This window comes from Oncorhynchus nerka, linkage group LG6 (assembly GCF_034236695.1).
Source record: "Oncorhynchus nerka isolate Pitt River linkage group LG6, Oner_Uvic_2.0, whole genome shotgun sequence".
NCBI classification, from domain to species: Eukaryota; Metazoa; Chordata; class Actinopteri; order Salmoniformes; family Salmonidae; genus Oncorhynchus; species Oncorhynchus nerka.
Window position 1 is genome coordinate 82,413,128 of NC_088401.1, and position 18,939 is coordinate 82,432,066.

General features: G+C 46.5%; 1 protein-coding gene across 1 annotated transcript in view; it reads left to right on the forward strand.

Moving 5' to 3' along the window:
• The window catches only part of LOC115119018 (histone-lysine N-methyltransferase, H3 lysine-36 specific-like), a 55,902-nt gene that overhangs the window by 22,986 nt on the left and 13,977 nt on the right, over positions 1-18,939 (forward strand). Inside the window, 7 exon segments of the mRNA XM_065019946.1 lie at positions 10,211-10,365; positions 10,462-10,656; positions 10,758-10,880; positions 11,072-11,195; positions 11,580-11,780; positions 13,578-13,757; positions 15,390-15,546. Of these exon segments, the coding sequence (XP_064876018.1) occupies positions 10,211-10,365; positions 10,462-10,656; positions 10,758-10,880; positions 11,072-11,195; positions 11,580-11,780; positions 13,578-13,757; positions 15,390-15,546 (1,135 nt within the window).

Here is an 18,939-nt window from a genome sequence, read left to right on the forward strand (position 1 = left end):
AGTAGTTCCATTGGGAGAGTAGTTCCATTGGGAGAGTAGTTCCATTGGGAGAGTAGTTCCATTGGTGAGAGTAGTTCCATTGGGAGAGTAGTTCCATTGGTGAGAGTAGTTCCATAGGGAGAGTAGTTCCATTGGGAGAGTAGTTCCATTGGTGAGAGTAGTTCCATTGGGAGAGTAGTTCCATTGGTGAGAGTAGTTCCATTGGTAGTTCCATTGGGAGTAGTTCCATTGGTGAGAGTAGTTCCATTGGGAGAGTAGTTCCATTGGGAGAGTAGTTCCATTGGGAGAGTAGTTCCATTGGGAGAGTAGTTCCATTCCCATTGGTGAGGTCGTTCCATTGGTGAGAGTAGTTCCATTGGTGAGAGTAGTTCCATTGGGAGAGTAGTTCCATTGGTGAGGGAGAGTAGTTCCATAGGGAGAGTAGTTCCATTGGTAGTTCCATTGGTGAGAGTAGTTCCATTGGGAGAGTTCCATTGGTGAGTAGTTCCATTGGTCCATTGGTGAGAGTCGTTCCATTGGTGAGAGTCGTTCCATTGGTGAGAGTCGTTCCATTGGTGAGAGTCGTTCCATTGGTGAGAGTCGTTCCATTGGGAGAGTCGTTCCATTGGTGAGAGTCGTTCCATTGGTGAGAGTCGTTCCATTGGTGAGAGTTCCATTGGTGAGAGTAGTTCCATTGGTGAGAGTCGTTCCATTGGTGAGAGTCGTTCCATTGGTGAGAGTCGTTCCATTGGTGAGAGTCGTTCCATTGGTGAGAGTAGTTCCATTGGTGAGAGTCGTTCCATTGGTGAGAGTCGTTCCATTGGGAGAGTCCATTGGTGAGAGTAGTTCCATTGGTGAGAGTAGTTCCATTGGTCCATTGGTGAGAGTTCCATTGGTGAGTAGTTCCATTGGTGAGAGTCGTTCCATTGGTGAGAGTCGTTCCATTGGGAGAGTAGTTCCATTGGGAGAGTCGTTCCATTGGAGAGTCGTTCCATTGGTGAGAGTTTCCATTGGGAGAGTCGTTCCATTGGTGAGAGTAGTTCCATTGGTGAGAGTCGTTCCATTGGTGAGAGTCGTTCCATTGGTGAGAGTAGTTCCATTGGGAGAGTAGTTCCATTGGGAGAGTAGTTCCATTGGGAGTAGTTCCATTGGTGAGAGTAGTTCCATTGGGAGAGTAGTTCCATTGGTGAGAGTGTTCCATAGGGAGAGTAGTTCCATTGGGAGAGTAGTTCCATTGGTGAGAGTAGTTCCATTGGTGAGAGTCGTTCCATTGGTGAGAGTTCCATTGGTGAGAGTAGTTCCATTGGTGAGAGTCGTTCCATTGGTGAGAGTCGTTCCATTGGTGAGAGTAGTTCCATTGGTGAGAGTCGTTCCATTGGTGAGAGTAGTTCCATTGGTGAGAGTAGTTCCATTGGTGAGAGTCGTTCCATTGGTGAGAGTAGTTCCATTGGGAGAGTAGTTCCATTGGTGAGTAGTTCCATTGTGAGAGTCCATTGGTGAGAGTAGTTCCATTGGTGAGAGTAGTTCCATTGGGAGAGTAGTTCCATTGGGAGAGTAGTTCCATTGGAGAGTAGTTCCATTGTTCCATTGGGAGAGTAGTTCCATTGGGAGAGTAGTTCCATAGGGAGAGTAGTTCCATTGGGAGAGTAGTTCCATTGGGAGAGTAGTTCCATTGGGAGAGTAGTTCCATTGGGAGAGTAGTTCCATTGGGAGAGTAGTTCCATTGGGAGAGTAGTTCCATTGGGAGTAGTTCCATTGGGAGAGTAGTTCCATTGGGAGAGAGTTCCATTGGGAGAGTAGTTCCATTGGGAGAGTAGTTCCATTGGGAGAGTAGTTCCATTGGGAGAGTAGTTCCATAGTGAGAGTCGTTCCATTGGTGGGAGTCGTTCCATTGGTGAGAGTCGTTCCATTGGTGGGAGTCGTTCCATTGGTGAGAGTCGTTCCATTGGTGAGAGTCGTTCCATTGGTGAGAGTCGTTCCATTGGTGAGAGTCGTTCCATTGGTGAGAGTCGTTCCATTGGTGAGAGTAGTTCCATTGGTGAGAGTCGTTCCATTGGTGAGAGTCGTTCCATTGGTGAGAGTAGTTCCATTGGTGAGAGTCGTTCCATTGGTGAGAGTCGTTCCATTGGGAGAGAGTCGTTCCATTGGGAGAGTAGTTCCATTGGGAGAGTAGTTCCATTGGTGAGAGTAGTTCCATTGGTGAGAGTAGTTCCATTGGTGAGAGTAGTTCCATTGGTGAGAGTAGTTCCATTGGGAGAGTAGTTCCATTGGTGAGAGTAGTTCCATAGGGAGAGTAGTTCCATTGGGAGAGTAGTTCCATTGGGAGAGTAGTTCCATTGGGAGAGTAGTTCCATTGGTGAGAGTAGTTCCATTGGTGAGAGTAGTTCCATTGGTGAGAGTAGTTCCATTGGTGAGAGTAGTTCCATTGGGAGAGTAGTTCCATTGGGAGAGTAGTTCCATAGGGAGAGTAGTTCCATAGGGAGAGTAGTTCCATAGGGAGAGTAGTTCCATTGGTGAGAGTAGTTCCATTGGGAGAGTAGTTCCATTGGGAGAGTAGTTCCATTGGTGAGAGTAGTTCCATAGGGAGAGTAGTTCCATTGGGAGAGTAGTTCCATTGGTGAGAGTAGTTCCATTGGTGAGAGTAGTTCCATTGGTGCGAGTAGTTCCATTGGGAGAGTAGGTCCATTGTGAGAGTAGGTCCATTGTGAGAGTAGGTCCATTGTGAGAGTAGGTCCATTGTGAGAGTAGTTCCATTGGTGAGAGTAGTTCCATTGGTGAGAGTAGTTCCATTGGTGAGAGTAGTTCCATTGGTGAGAGTAGTTCCATTGTGAGAGTAGTTCCATAGGGAGAGTAGTTCCATTGGTGAGAGTAGTTCCATTGGTGAGAGTAGTTCCATTGGGAGAGTAGTTCCATTGGTGAGAGTAGTTCCATTGGTGAGAGTAGTTCCATTGGGAGAGTAGTTCCATTGGTGAGAGTATTTCCATAGGGAGAGTAGTTCCATTGGTGAGAGTAGTTCCATTGGTGAGAGTCGTTCCATTGGTGAGTTTCCATTGGTGAGAGTAGTTCCATTGGGAGTAGTTCCATTGGGAGTAGTTCCATTGGGAGAGTAGTTCCATTGGTGAGAGTTTCCATTGGTGAGAGTCGTTCCATTGGTGAGAGTAGTTCCATTGGTGAGAGTCGTTCCATTGGTGAGAGTAGTTCCATTGGTGAGAGTAGTTCCATTGGTGAGAGTCGTTCCATTGGTGAGTAGTCCATTTCCATTGGGAGAGTAGTTCCATTGGGAGAGTAGTTCCATTGGGAGAGTAGTTCCATTGGTGAGTAGTTCCATTGGGAGAGTAGTTCCATTGGGAGAGTAGTTCCATTGGGAGAGTAGTTCCATTGGTGAGAGTAGTTCCATTGGGAGAGTAGTTCCATTGGGAGAGTAGTTCCATTGGGAGAGTAGTTCCATTGGTGAGAGTAGTTCCATTGGGAGAGTAGTTCCATTGGTGAGAGTAGTTCCATTGGTGAGTAGTTCCATTGGTGAGTAGTTCCATTGGGAGAGTAGTTCCATTGGTGAGAGTCGTTCCATTGGGAGAGTAGTTCCATTGGTGAGTTCCATTGGGAGAGTAGTTCCATAGGGAGAGTGTTCCATTGGGAGAGTAGTTCCATTGGGAGAGTAGTTCCATAGGGAGAGAGTAGTTCCATTGGAGAGAGTTCCATTGGGAGAGTAGTTCCATTGGGAGAGTAGTTCCATAGGGAGAGTAGTTCCATTGGGAGAGTAGTTCCATTGGGAGAGTAGTTCCATTGGTGAGAGTAGTTCCATTGGTGAGAGTAGTTCCATTGGTGAGAGTAGTTCCATTGGTGAGAGTCGTTCCATTGGGAGAGTAGTTCCATTGGTGAGAGTAGTTCCATTGGGAGAGTAGTTCCATTGGGAGAGTAGTTCCATTGGTGAGAGTAGTTCCATTGGGAGAGTAGTTCCATTGGTGAGAGTATTTCCATAGGGAGAGTAGTTCCATTGGTGAGAGTAGTTCCATTGGTGAGAGTAGTTCCATAGGGAGAGTAGTTCCATAGGGAGAGTAGGTCCATTGTGAGAGTAGGTCCATTGTGAGAGTAGGTCCATTGTGAGAGTAGGTCCATTGTGAGAGTAGTTCCATTGGTGAGAGTAGTTCCATTGGTGAGAGTAGTTCCATTGGGAGAGTCGTTCCATTGGTGAGAGTTCCATTGGTGAGAGTAGTTCCATTGGTGAGAGTAGTTCCATTGGGAGAGTAGTTCCATTGGGAGAGTAGTTCCATTGGGAGAGTAGTTCCATTGGGAGAGTAGTTCCATTGGGAGAGTAGTTCCATTGGTGAGAGTAGTTCCATAGGGAGAGTAGTTCCATTGGTGAGAGTAGTTCCATTGGGAGAGTAGTTCCATTGGGAGAGTAGTTCCATTGGGAGAGTAGTTCCATTGGGAGAGTAGTTCCATTGGGAGAGTAGTTCCATAGGGAGAGTAGTTCCATTGGGTTCCATTGAGTAGTTCCATTGGGAGAGTAGTTCCATTGGGAGAGTAGTTCCATTGGGAGAGTAGTTCCATTGGGAGAGTAGTTCCATTGGGAGAGTAGTTCCATTGGGAGAGTCCATTGGGAGAGTAGTTCCATTGGTGAGGGAGAGTAGTTCCATTGGGAGAGTAGTTCCATTGGTAGTTCCATTGGGAGAGTAGTTCCATTGGGAGAGTAGTTCCATTGGGAGAGTAGTTCCATTGGGAGAGTAGTTCCATAGGGAGAGTAGTTCCATTGGGAGAGTAGTTCCATAGGGAGAGTCGTTCCATTGGTGAGAGTAGTTCCATTGGGAGAGTAGTTCCATTGGTGAGAGTAGTTCCATTGGTGAGAGTAGTTCCATTGGTGAGAGTCGTTCCATTGGTGAGAGTCGTTCCATTGGTGAGAGAGTTCCATTGGTGAGAGTCGTTCCATTGGTGAGAGTCGTTCCATTGGTGAGAGTCGTTCCATTGGTGAGAGTAGTTCCATTGGTGAGATTGGTGAGTTTCCATTGGGAGAGTAGTTCCATTGGTGAGAGTAGTTCCATTGGTGAGAGTAGTTCCATTGGTGAGAGTAGTTCCATTGGTGAGAGTAGTTCCATTGGTGAGAGTAGTTCCATTGGGAGAGTAGTTCCATTGGGAGAGTAGTTCCATTGGGAGAGTAGTTCCATTGGGAGAGTAGTTCCATTGGGAGAGTAGTTCCATTGGTGAGAGTAGTTCCATTGGTGAGAGTAGTTCCATTGGTGCGAGTAGTTCCATAGGGAGAGTAGTTCCATTGTGAGAGTAGTTCCATTGTGAGAGTAGGTCCATTGTGAGAGTAGGTCCATTGTGAGAGTAGTTCCATTGGGAGAGTAGTTCCATTGGGAGAGTAGTTCCATTGGGAGAGTAGTTCCATTGGGAGAGTAGTTCCATTGGGAGAGTAGTTCCATAGGGAGAGTAGTTCCATTGGGAGAGTAGTTCCATAGGGAGAGTAGTTCCATTGGGAGAGTAGTTCCATTGGTGAGAGTAGTTCCATTGGTGAGAGTAGTTCCATTGGTGAGAGTAGTTCCATTGGTGAGAGTCGTTCCATTGGGAGAGTAGTTCCATAGGGAGAGTAGTTCCATTGGGAGAGTAGTTCCATTGGTGAGAGTCGTTCCATTGGTGAGAGTAGTTCCATTGGTGAGAGTAGTTCCATTGGTGAGAGTAGTTCCATTGGTGAGAGTAGTTCCATTGGGAGAGTAGTTCCATTGGAGAGTAGTTCCAGAGAGTCGTTCCATTGGTGAGAGTGTTCCATTGGTGAGAGTAGTTCCATTGGGAGAGAGTAGTTCCATTGGTGAGAGTAGTTCCATTGGTGAGAGTCGTTCCATTGGTGAGAGTCGTTCCATTGGTGAGAGTAGTTCCATTGGGAGAGTCGTTCCATTGGTGAGAGTAGTTCCATTGGTGAGAGTAGTTCCATCCCATTGGGAGAGTAGTTCCATTGGTGAGAGTAGTTCCATTGGTGAGAGTAGTTCCATTGGTGAGAGTAGTTCCATTGGTGAGAGTAGTTCCATTGGGGAGAGTAGTTCCATTGGGGAGAGTAGTTCCATTGGGAGAGTAGTTCCATTGGGGAGAGTAGTTCCATAGGGAGAGTAGTTCCATTGGGAGAGTAGTTCCATTGGGAGAGTAGTTCCATAGGGAGAGTAGTTCCATTGGGAGAGTAGTTCCATTGGGAGAGTAGTTCCATTGGGAGAGGAGTTCCATAGGGAGAGTAGTTCCATTGGGAGAGTAGTTCCATTGGTGAGAGTAGTTCCATTGGTGAGAGTAGTTCCATTGGTGAGAGTCGTTCCATTGGGAGAGTAGTTCCATTGGGAGAGTAGTTCCATTGGGAGAGTAGTTCCATTGGTGAGAGTAGTTCCATTGGTGAGTTTCCATTGGTGAGAGTAGTTCCATTGGGAGAGTAGTTCCATTGGTGAGAGTAGTTCCATTGGTGAGAGTAGTTCCATTGGTGAGAGTAGTTCCATTGGTGAGAGTAGTTCCATTGGTGAGAGTAGTTCCATTGGGAGAGTAGTTCCATTGGTGAGAGTAGTTCCATTGGTGAGAGTTCCAGTTCCATTGGTGAGAGTAGTTCCATTGGTGAGAGTAGTTCCATTGGGAGAGTAGTTCCATTGGGAGAGTAGTTCCATTGGGAGAGTAGTTCCATTGGGAGAGTAGTTCCATTGGTGAGAGTAGTTCCATTGGTGAGTAGTTCCATTGGGAGAGTAGTTCCATTGGTGAGAGTAGTTCCATTGGTGAGAGTAGTTCCATTGGGAGAGTAGTTCCATAGGGAGAGTAGTTCCATTGGGAGAGTAGTTCCATTGGTGAGAGTAGTTCCATTGGGAGAGTAGTTCCATTGGTGAGAGTAGTTCCATTGGGAGAGTAGTTCCATTGGTGAGAGTAGTTCCATTGGGAGAGTAGTTCCATTGGTGAGAGTAGTTCCATTGGTGAGAGTAGTTCCATTGGTGAGAGTAGTTCCATTGGGAGAGTAGTTCCATTGGGAGAGTAGTTCCATTGGTGAGAGTAGTTCCATTGGTGAGAGTAGTTCCATTGGGAGAGTAGTTCCATTGGTGAGAGTAGTTCCATAGGGAGAGTCGTTCCATTGGTGAGAGTAGTTCCATTGGTGAGAGTCGTTCCATTGGTGAGAGTAGTTCCATTGGGAGAGTCGTTCCATTGGGAGAGTAGTTCCATTGGTGAGAGTAGTTCCATTGGTGAGAGTAGTTCCATTGGTGAGAGTAGTTCCATTGGTTCCATTGTGAGAGTAGTTCCATAGGGAGAGTAGTTCCATAGGAGTTCCATTGGTGAGAGTAGTTCCATTGGGAGAGTAGTTCCATTGGGAGAGTAGTTCCATTGGGAGTAGTTCCATTGGGAGTAGTTCCATTGGGAGAGTCGTTCCATTGGGAGAGTAGTTCCATTGGTGAGAGTCGTTCCATTGGTGAGAGTCGTTCCATTGGTGAGAGTAGTTCCATTGGTGAGTCGTTCCATTGGGAGAGAGTTCCATTGGTGAGTTTCCATTGGTGAGAGTAGTTCCATTGGTGAGAGTTTCCATTGGTGAGAGTCGTTCCATTGGTCCATTGGTGAGAGTCGTTCCATTGTTCCATTGGTGAGAGTAGTTCCATTGGGAGAGTCGTTCCATAGGGAGAGTAGTTCCATTGGTGAGAGTAGTTCCATTGGTGAGAGTAGTTCCATTGGTGAGAGTAGTTCCATTGGGAGAGTAGTTCCATTGGGAGAGTAGTTCCATTGGGAGAGTAGTTCCATTGGGAGATTGGGAGATAGTTCCATTGGGAGAGTAGTTCCATAGGGAGAGTAGTTCCATTGGTGAGAGTAGTTCCATTGGGAGAGTAGTTCCATTGGTGAGGAGTTCCATTGGAGTTCCATTGGTGAGAGTAGTTCCATTGGTGAGAGTCGTTCCATTGGTGAGAGTCGTTCCATTGGTGAGAGTCGTTCCATTGGTGAGAGTCGTTCCATTGGTGAGAGTCGTTCCATTGGTGAGAGTCGTTCCATTGGTGAGAGTCGTTCCATAGGGAGAGTCGTTCCATTGGTGAGAGTAGTTCCATTGGGAGAGTAGTTCCATTGGGAGAGTAGTTCCATAGGGAGAGTAGTTCCATTGGGAGAGTAGTTCCATAGGGAGAGTAGTTCCATAGGGAGAGTAGTTCCATTGGTGAGAGTAGTTCCATTGGTGAGAGTCGTTCCATAGGGAGAGTCGTTCCATTGGGAGAGTCGTTCCATTGGGAGAGTCGTTCCATAGGGAGAGTCGTTCCATAGGGAGAGTCGTTCCATTGGGAGAGTCGTTCCATTGGTGAGAGTCGTTCCATTGGTGAGAGTCGTTCCATTGGTGAGAGTCGTTCCATTGGTGAGAGTTCCATTGGTGAGAGTCGTTCCATTGGTGAGAGTCGTTCCATTGGTGAGAGTCGTTCCATTGGGAGAGTCGTTCCATTGGTGAGAGTCGTTCCATTGGTGAGAGTCGTTCCATTGGGAGAGTCGTTCCATTGGTGAGAGTCGTTCCATTGGGAGAGTCGTTCCATTGGGAGAGTCGTTCCATTGGGAGAGTCGTTCCATAGGGAGAGTAGTTCCATTGGTGAGAGTAGTTCCATAGGGAGAGTAGTTCCATTGGTGAGAGTAGTTCCATTGGTGAGAGTAGTTCCATAGGTGAGAGTAGTTCCATAGGTGAGAGTAGTTCCATAGGTGAGAGTAGTTCCATTGGTGAGAGTAGTTCCATTGGGAGAGTAGTTCCATTGGGAGAGTAGTTCCATTGGTGAGAGTAGTTCCATTGGGAGAGTAGTTCCATTGGTGAGAGTAGTTCCATTGGTGAGAGTCGTTCCATTGGTGAGAGTCGTTCCATTGGTGAGAGTCGTTCCATTGGTGAGAGTCGTTCCATTGGTGAGAGTCGTTCCATTGGGAGAGTAGTTCCATTGGTGAGAGTAGTTCCATTGGTGAGAGTCGTTCCATTGGGAGAGTCGTTCCATTGGGAGAGTCGTTCCATTGGGAGAGTCGTTCCATTGGGAGAGTCGTTCCATAGGGAGAGTCGTTCCATAGGGAGAGTCGTTCCATAGGGAGAGTCGTTCCATAGGGAGAGTAGTTCCATAGGGAGAGTAGTTCCATTGGGAGAGTAGTTCCATAGGGAGAGTAGTTCCATTGGTGAGAGTAGTTCCATTGGTGAGAGTAGTTCCATTGGTGAGAGTCGTTCCATTGGTGAGAGTCGTTCCATTGGGAGAGTCGTTCCATTGGTGAGAGTCGTTCCATTGGGAGAGTCGTTCCATTGGTGAGAGTCGTTCCATTGGTGAGAGTCGTTCCATTGGTGAGAGTCGTTCCATTGGTGAGAGTCGTTCCATTGGGAGAGTCGTTCCATAGGGAGAGTCGTTCCATAGGGAGAGTAGGGAGAGTAGTTCCATAGGGAGAGTAGTTCCATAGGTGAGAGTAGTTCCATTGGTGAGAGTTCCAGTTTCCATAGGTGAGAGTAGTTCCATAGGGAGAGTTTCCATTGGTGGGAGTTCCATTGGTGAGAGTCGTTCCATTGGTGGGAGTCGTTCCATTGGTGGGAGTCGTTCCATTGGTGGGAGTCGTTCCATTGGTGAGAGTCGTTCCATTGGTGAGAGTCGTTCCATTGGTGAGAGTCGTTCCATTGGTGAGAGTCGTTCCATTGGTGAGAGTCGTTCCATTGGTGAGTCGTTCCATTGGTGAGAGTCGTTCCATTGGTGAGAGTCCATTGGTGAGAGTCGTTCCATTGGTGAGAGTCGTTCCATTGGTGAGAGTCGTTCCATTGGTGAGAGTCGTTCCATTGGTGAGAGTCGTTCCATTGGTGAGAGTCGTTCCATTGGTGAGAGTCGTTCCATTGGTGAGAGTCGTTCCATTGGTGAGAGTCGTTCCATTGGTGAGAGTCGTTCCATTGGTGAGAGTCGTTCGTTCCATTGGTGGGAGTAGTTCCATTGGTGAGAGTAGTTCCATTGGTGAGAGTCGTTCCATAGGGAGAGTCGTTCCATAGGGAGAGTCGTTCCATTAGGGAGAGTCGTTCCATCGGTGAGAGTCGTTCCATCGGTGAGAGTCGTTCCATCGGTGAGAGTCGTTCCATCGGTGAGAGTCGTTCCATCGGTGAGAGTCGTTCCATCGGTGAGAGTCGTTCCATAGGGATAGTACTGTTGTTCTGTAGGGAAAGTAGATATTTTGGTAAAGTAGTTATGATAATGAAAACAAATCCTCATATTTTCATATACAGTAGATTTGTGGTATTTAAATGTCTTTCATTTCCCAGCCCCAGTATCCCTGGAGAGGAAGAGGCCAAGGAAGCCATCTCACAAGGTCCTGGAATGCACCATAGAAGAAGTGTCACTCAGTCCTCCAAAGAAGAAGGAGTTGAAGAAGCAGAGTGGACAGACAGAGGAGAAGACAGAAGTCGGGGACACTCAGGTAAGGCCGAATGAACTAATCAACAGCCATATTAACACAACTATACTGCTACAGTACCACTCTGAAACGGATCTAATTATCTCATTTCTATGACAGGTAAAGTCTGTGAAGAAAGAAGTGCCTGTATCCAGCGTGACACCTCCAGAGAGCATGGTTTCTCTGCAGGGCTCCTCTCCTGCCCGGCCCTCTAGCCCTACGGTGCTCCTCACCCCCAAGGAAGAGACCGAGAAGATCAGTCCTGGGGTGGGAGGAGAGAGCCACACCAACGGAGAGAGATCACCCAAACCTGAGGTATAGTTGTACCAGTACTGTAAAACAGGATCCTAAGCCCCCACACCTTAACCAAAATGCGGTGTAATAACTTGCGTAATAAAACCTCTCCTCTCCTCCAGGTGTTCTCTCCTGGTCTGAATGACAGTTTCTCCCTACCTGGTGAAGGGTCCCTGGTCTCCAGCACTAAGAAGAACACAGCAGAGAAAGGAGGAGCTGCGTCCATGAAGGAGAATGTCTGTCAGGTAGGTCAACCAACAACATGCCACAACCTTTCTATTTTGTGGAGGCAGAAACAGTCAAAGTAGCTCTAACCTTGATTTCCAGGCTTTCATCACATTAGTTTAGAAATAGACGTTTCCCAATAGCCGAGTGATGAACGAGATTTGAGAGTATCGTAACACAAAATATCTGTGTGTGTGTGTGTGTCTTGCAGGTGTGTGAGAGGACAGGTGAGCTGCTGCTGTGTGAGGGCCAGTGCTGTGGGGCGTTCCACCTGCAGTGTATCAGCCTATCAGAAGCCCCCAGAGGGAAGTTTATCTGTAGTGAATGCACTATAGGTGAGTCTCTACCTATACACCTGTCTGTACATTTACATTTGAGTCATTTAGCAGACGCTCTTATCCAAGCAATTAGGGTTGAATGCCTTGCTCAAGGGCACAGATGTTTCACATAGTCAGCTCGGGATTCGAACCAGCAACCTTTCGGTTGCTAGGCTACCTGGCACCATACAGGAGCCATATACACCTGGTGCAGCCTCGCCTATACACACATTCACCTTGACGTAACACTGTGTTACTGAGTTCTTACACCTGTACAGTGATACGGCCATGCTCTTAGACCATATCTCTGCATCTGACAGAGGTATTCTGTATCTACACCCACAATGTATGTAAGCTGCTTTGGTGTATCACAAAGCTAAGAGTGTATCCTTTCCATTGCAGGGATCCACACGTGCTTTGTGTGTAAGAAGTCTGGCGACGGTGTGAAGAGGTGCATGGTGCCTGTGTGTGGGAAGTTCTACCACGACGAGTGCATCCTGAAACACACACCCACCCAGCCCCAGAATAAAGGGGTTCGCTGCTCCCTCCACGTCTGTCTGTCCTGCCACATCACCAACCCCCTCAACTCCTGCACTTCTAAAAGTAGGTTCCAGTTGCACTCTGCTTTGATAGAACCAGAGGGGTAAAGTAGAATTCATTTCTTCCTGGTACGAGACCTTCTATTTGTGCACTAATAACTCAATAGGATCTCTGTGGGTCTCGTCGTAAAGATTTGTCCTTTTAACTTTTATAATGTATGACCTTTTATTGTGGTATAAACACAACCAGTCATGATGTTTTCATCTGATTGTCAAGAGGTGAAAGAAGCACACACCTATTTAGGCGAGGTGCTGACTAGCGGAGTGGAACACCTCAAAGATAAAGGAGAGCTGCACACTCTAGGATCAACTAAATATTTAATGTTGAACGTTTTCGACAAGCTGTCTTCATCAGGGTTCATCTGATTGTCAAACAATCACTTCAAAGGTCTCCTTTATTAGGCTGCCCGTTCATCCTCTCTGCTGCCCGTTCATCCTCTCGGCTGTCCGTTCATCCTCTCTGCTGTCCGTTCATCCTCTCTGCTGTCCGTTCATCCTCTCTGCTGCCCGTTCATCCTGCCCGTTCATCCTCTCTGCTGCCCGTTCATCCTCTCTGCTGCCCGTTCATCCTCTCTGCTGCCCGTTCATCCTCTCTGCTGCCCGTTCATCCTGCCCGTTCATCCTCTCTGCTGCCCGTTCATCCTGCCCGTTCATCCTCTCTGCTGCCCGTTCATCTCTGCTGCCCGTTCTACCTCTCTGCTGCCCGTTCATCCTCTCTGCTGCCTGTTCATCCTGCCCGTTCATCCTCTCTGCTGCCCGTTCATCCTCTCTGCTGCCCGTTCATCCTCTCTGAACGTTCAGTAGTTCCAGCCTCCAAACAGTGATGAATATTACACCAAAAAGGGTAATGACGTTTGGCGATTGTCATTAGGCCAGATTTTATGCGTCCCCTGCTGTCCGAGCGTGTCGCTGTATCAGCAAATTATTTCTGCCTTAACAAAATGTCAGTGTTCTCATCGAACCACGTTGCGTTTTTGCAGCGGAGGCTAAACCACCTGTTTTTTCAAGTCCTTTCGCTAATTGTTCATGCCTCTGACATATAATAATGATAAATAGTGTTATTGAAGGCCTCCAGCTTTCTGGACATTTTGTTTGAATTATTGGTCTGGTCTGTTTGTCTGGGATGGGATCCTAGATTCTAACGTGGCTGTAGAGATGCTTCTCTGGGATGGGATCCTAGATTCTAACGTGGCTGTAGAGATGCTTCTCTGGGGGATGGGATGCCTAGATTCTAACGTGGCTGTAGAGATGCTTGTCTGGGATGGGATCCTAGATTCTAACATGGCTGTAGAGATGCTTCTCTGGGATGGGATCCTAGATTCTAACATGGCTGTAGAGATGCTTGTCTGCGATGGGATCCTAGATTCTAACATGGCTGTAGAGATGCTTGTCTGGGATGGGATCCTAGATTCTAACATGGCTGTAGAGATGCTTCTCTGGGATGGGATCCTAGATTCTAACATGGCTGTAGAGATGCTTCTCTGGGATGGGATCCTAGATTCTAACATGGCTGTAGAGATGCTTCTCTGGGATGGGATCCTAGATTCTAACATGGCTGTAGAGATGCTTGTCTGGGATGGGATCCTAACATGGCTGTAGAGATTCTAATCAGATGGCTGTAGAGATGCTTGTCTGGGATGGGATCCTAGATTCTAACATGGCTGTAGAGATGCTTCTCTGGGATGGGATCCTAGATTCTAACATGGCTGTAGAGATGCTTGTCTGGGATGGGATCCTAGATTCTAACATGGCTGTAGAGATGCTTGGTGTGTGTTGTTTTTGACCTGTATTCCTCTTCTAGGTCGTCTGACCCGCTGCGTGCGTTGCCCTGTGGCGTACCACGCTAATGACTACTGTATGGCGGCGGGCAGCGTAGTCCTGGCCAACAACAGCTTCCTGTGTCCCAACCACTTCATTCCCCGCAAGAACTACAAGAACCATGAACACATCAACGTCAGCTGGTGCTTTGTCTGCTCAGAAGGTTGGTGACTGGTTGGGTTGATGTTAATGTTTTAGTTTAGTTTAGTTTACTAATTCAAAAATCATCAAGGATAACACACAATAAAGTCTGGGACTTATTTCCATTGTGGTCCTCTTGAGACAAGATGGCTAGACAAGATGGCTGGACAAGATGGCTGGACAAGATGGCTGGACAAGATGGCTGGACAAGATGGCTGGACAAGATGGCTGGACAAGATGGAACACAGTATAGCAGTGAAATAATAAAACCAAAGCAGAGAAGAAGCACAGAAGACATCAAACATATTTTTACTTTATGTTTAAAGCTGTCCAGAGAGGATGTTGTTTTTATAGACAGAGGCAACTCATTCCAGTCTGAGGCTCCAGTATACAAGTTTCACACCCTGACCTTAGTATTCTTTGTTTTCTTTGTTATTTTAGTTAGGTCAGGGTGTGACATGTGTGATGTATGTGTTTTTGTCTTGTCTAGGGGTTTTGTATGTTTATGGGGATGTTTCCTATCTAGGTGTTTTTGTAAGTCTATGGTTGCCTAGATTGGTTCTCACTTAGAGGCAGCTGTCTATCGTTGTCTCTGATTGGGAACCATATTTAGGCAGCCATATTCTTTGGGTATTTTGTGGGTGATTGTTCCTGTTTCCAGTGTTTCTATGTGTTAGTGTTCACATTACGGGACTGTTTCGCCTTCGTTCCTTTCTGACGGTTTATTGTTTTTGTTCGGTGTTTAAGTATCCCATTAAATATGGATTATCGTCACGCTGCATTTTGGTCCTCCTCTCTTTCACCCGAAGACAGTCGTGACAACAAGAGAGTGCCTTTCCCCGCATTAGTCCTGAACCCGTATAAGCACACAGCAGAAACACCTGATCTGGGGCTGTGATTGTGTGCATCCCTAACACGGGGAAAGTAATCACTTAGATATCTGGGCGCAGGACCATAAATACTCCTGTAAATAAACCCAGTCTAATCTGGGACACCCTAGCACCTCACCCCCTAACTCCACTCTGATTTCAGACGACCTACACAATTTAGGTCTGGATAATTGATTCAGTTTTCCCTAAGTGTAGTAAGCTATGTGCTAAGTATGCTCTCCAACATAGTTTTACTTTTGTGAGACACCAGAAGTGTGGAGTCATCCGCATGAAGAAAAAGACGGCAAGAACAAGCATCTCTCATATCGTTAATATACAATAAAAACAGCACAGGCCCAAGCACGCTCCCCTGCGGAACGCCACAACACATTGGTTTTGCCTGAGACAGTGAACCATTAACCTCTACTTCTTGCTCCTTTCTTTATAAATAGGACTTGATTGGTTGGTTGATTGAGTGTTGTCAGTGTTGCAGAGTCCATTATGCAAGGAGGAAGGAACCTGTGTACAAATGTGGTGGTATTGTTATTAGAAGTAGAGTAATAACAGGAGTAGGAATGTGGTGGTATTGTTATTAGAAGTAGAGTAATAACAGGAGTAGGAATGTGGTGGAAATCAGATGTGGAGGACCTACGCTCCTCACAGAGTTAAAAAGATTGAAGTGAAACATAAAGTGAAAAGAAGCATTCAGCCTCGGGTCCTGAGGTCATTGGGTCAGATCTGGTTGACTTGGTGTTTGAGCTGCACCTTCTCCTTTCTCCCTGCAGGGGGCAGTCTGTTGTGCTGCGAGTCTTGTCCTGCTGCCTTCCACCAAGAGTGTCTGAACATCGAGATGCCCGAGGGGAGCTGGTTCTGCAACGACTGCAAGGCCGGGAAGAAACCACACTTCAAGGACATCCTCTGGGTTAAAGTGGGAAGATACAAGTAAGAAACACTGTTCTGTAGAAATAGTATCCATGCTTTTGGTCAGAACCAACTGAGTGACACTTTAATCCCATGTTAACATAATAATGTCGGCAACTCCTAACATTGAGTTGCCGACATACCGGCAGTCATGAGTCATGACCGCACTAAAATTCTATGTGACCATTGAGTCACGGTAATCTCCTCTGGTACTCAGGGCTCTTATTGTCCCTCCTTCAGGTTGGTAATAGCCTGGTACTCAGGGCTCTATTGTCCCTCCATCAGGTTGGTAATAGCCTGGTACTCAGGGCTCTATTGTCCCTCCATCAGGTTGGTAATAGCCTGGTACTCAGGGCTCTATTGTCCCTCCATCAGGTTGGTAATAGCCTGGTACTCAGGGCTCTATTGTCCCTCCTTCAGGTTGGTAATAGCCTGGTACTCAGGGCTCTATTGTCCCTCCTTCAGGTTGGTAATAGCCTGGTACTCAGGGCTCTATTGTCCCTCCATCAGGTTGGTAATAGCCTGGTACTCAGGGCTCTATTGTCCCTCCATCAGGTTGGTAATAGCCTGGTACTAAGGGCTCTATTGTCCCTCCATCAGGTTGGTAATAGCCTGGTACTCAGGGCTCTATTGTCCCTCCATCAGGTTGGTAATAGCCTGGTACTCAGGGCTCTATTGTCCCTCCTTCAGGTTGGTAATAGCCTGGTACTCAGGGCTCTATTGTCCCTCCATCAGGTTGGTAATAGCCTGGTACTCAGGGATCTATTGTCCCTCCTTCAGGTTGGTAATAGCCTGGTACTCGGGGCTCTATTGTCCCTCCATCAGGTTGGTAATAGCCTGGTACTCGGGGCTCTATTGTCCCTCCTTCAGGTTGGTAATAGCCTGGTACTCAGGGCTCTATTGTCCCTCCATCAGGTTGGTAATAGCCTGGTACTCAGGGCTCTATTGTCCCTCCATCAGGTTGGTAATAGCCTGGTACTCAGGGGCTCTATTGTCCCTCCATCATGTCCTAATGGCCTGATACTCAGGGCTCTATTGTCCCTCCATCAGGTCCTAATGGCCTGGTACTCAGGGCTCTATTGTCCCTCCATCAGGTCCTAATGGCCTGGTACTCAGGGCTCTATTGTAAATAGATTTTATACTCTACAATATAAAATCACATCAAACACTGATCATCAAAACAGTATCATTCTTTTAAAACTCTTGTCACTATGATTTGATCAATTTGAAAAAAGAAGTTCAACAACAGGTGGAAAACATGGTCGTTGTGGTTGTTGTTTCAAAGCCAAACACAACAAAATGGACAGCGCTTTCTATGGTGATGATTCATTCAAAACAACCATATGCATATTAGAGTTGATGCATATTCATAGGTCTAACCTTGAAGATGAAGGGGAGAAAAAAATATAAACATAATGATTGTGCCGTTATGCAATATATATCCTACTGCATATTTGAAGAAAGAAGTTAATCAATAGGTTGAAACCGAGTAGAAAAACATGAAACCAATTTGATTTTAAGATGTCTTTGGTACATAATTGGTCTAGCCTATACTGTAGTAATGCCTCTGAGTGTAGACGGGGTTATTATGCATGGCTACCTTACGCTACGTTTCAAACGTTCTATTCATGAGTCTGGGCCTTGGCGATGCTGTTGGCTCAATGATTGTGTGGGGCGGCTAAGCCTACAGTTACACTGAAATTAGATTTTGAATAGCCTGGTAATAGGTCATTTATTAATAGGCTGACACATTACCTTTTAGGTACAGGATGTCTCATCACCTTGCGTTTCCATTTCTTTCCCCTCTCTCCTTCATTCCTTTCTTCAGCACGCAGAGAGAGAGAGAGCCTGTCAACAGTTTAGTGAAATATGTTTCGTTGTGAAAACATGTTACTGTGGATGTTCCTGAACACATTTCACTTGGTTTCCCAAATGAAACCCAGGGTAGCTGCAGGAACAGGGTTGGAAAGCACATAACATACACAGAGTTTGGGCGGAATATCACCTGTCGGGCAGCAGCGGCTGCATGTTCCTCCACCTGTGGTTGATACAGGAGGTTAATATAGTAAGTAGCCTACCTGGTGGGAAAGGCCTCCATTCGCTATTTGAGTGCATGTGGACAACACTTATTTTTTACCTTGCCCCTGTTCCTGCCCCTTTGATAATGGGACGGTCTAAATTGAAAAACAAATGTTACATATTAGTAAAGACGAGATTAAATAGAAAATAGTCTGGTGGTGTAACGATTCTCCTCTTCGTCTGAGGAAGAGTAGTCAAGATCGGACCAACATGCAGCGTGGTAAGTGTCCATGTTAATATTTTAATATAACAAAACACGAAACAAAAATAACAACGAGAATGTAAGAAACAAAACAGTCCTGTCAGGTGAAACAACACAAAACAGAAAATAACTACCCACAAACACAGGTGGGAACAGGCTACCTAAAGTATGGTTCTCAATCAGAGACAACGATTGACAGCTGTCTCTGATTGGGAACCATACCAGACCAAACACATAGAAGTACAAAACATAGAATGCCCACCCCAACTCATGCCCTGACCAAACCAAAATAGAGACATAAAAAAGGAACTAAGGTCAGGACGTGACAGATGGGTAAAAACCTGATGACTTGATGAGAGAACAGCGTATGCAGTCTGAGGTAAGGGACAGATGGGTAAAAACCTGATGACCTGATGAGAGAACAGCGTATGCAGTCTGAGGTAAGGGACAGATGGGTAAAAACCTGATGACTTGATGAGAGAACAGCGTATGCAGTCTGAGGTAAGGGACAGCTGGGTAAAAACCTGATGACTTGATGAGAGAACAGCGTATGCAGTCTGAGGTAAGGGACAGATGGGTAAAAACCTGATGACTTGATGAGAGAACAGCGTATGCAGTCTGAGGTAAGGGACAGATGGGTAAAAACCTGATGAGAGAACAGCGTATGCAGTCTGAGGTAAGGGACAGCTGGGTAAAAACCTGATGACTTGATGAGAGAACAGCGTATGCAGTCTGAGGTAAGGGACAGATGGGTAAAAACCTGATGACTTGATGAGAGAACAGCGTATGCAGTCTGAGGTAAGGGACAGATGGGTAAAAACCTGATGACTTGATGAGAGAACAGCGTATGCAGTCTGAGGTAAGGGACAGATGGGTAAAAACCTGATGACTTGATGAGAGAACAGCGTATGCAGTCTGAGGTAAGGGACAGATGGGTAAAAACCTGATGAGAGAACAGCATATGCAGTCTGAGGTAAGGGACAGATGGGTAAAAACCTGATGAGAGAACAGCGTATGCAGTCTGAGGTAAGGGACAGATGGGTAAAAACCTGATGAGAGAACAGCGTATGCAGTCTGAGGTAAGGGACAGATGGGTAAAAACCTGATGAGAGAACAGCGTATGCAGTCTGAGG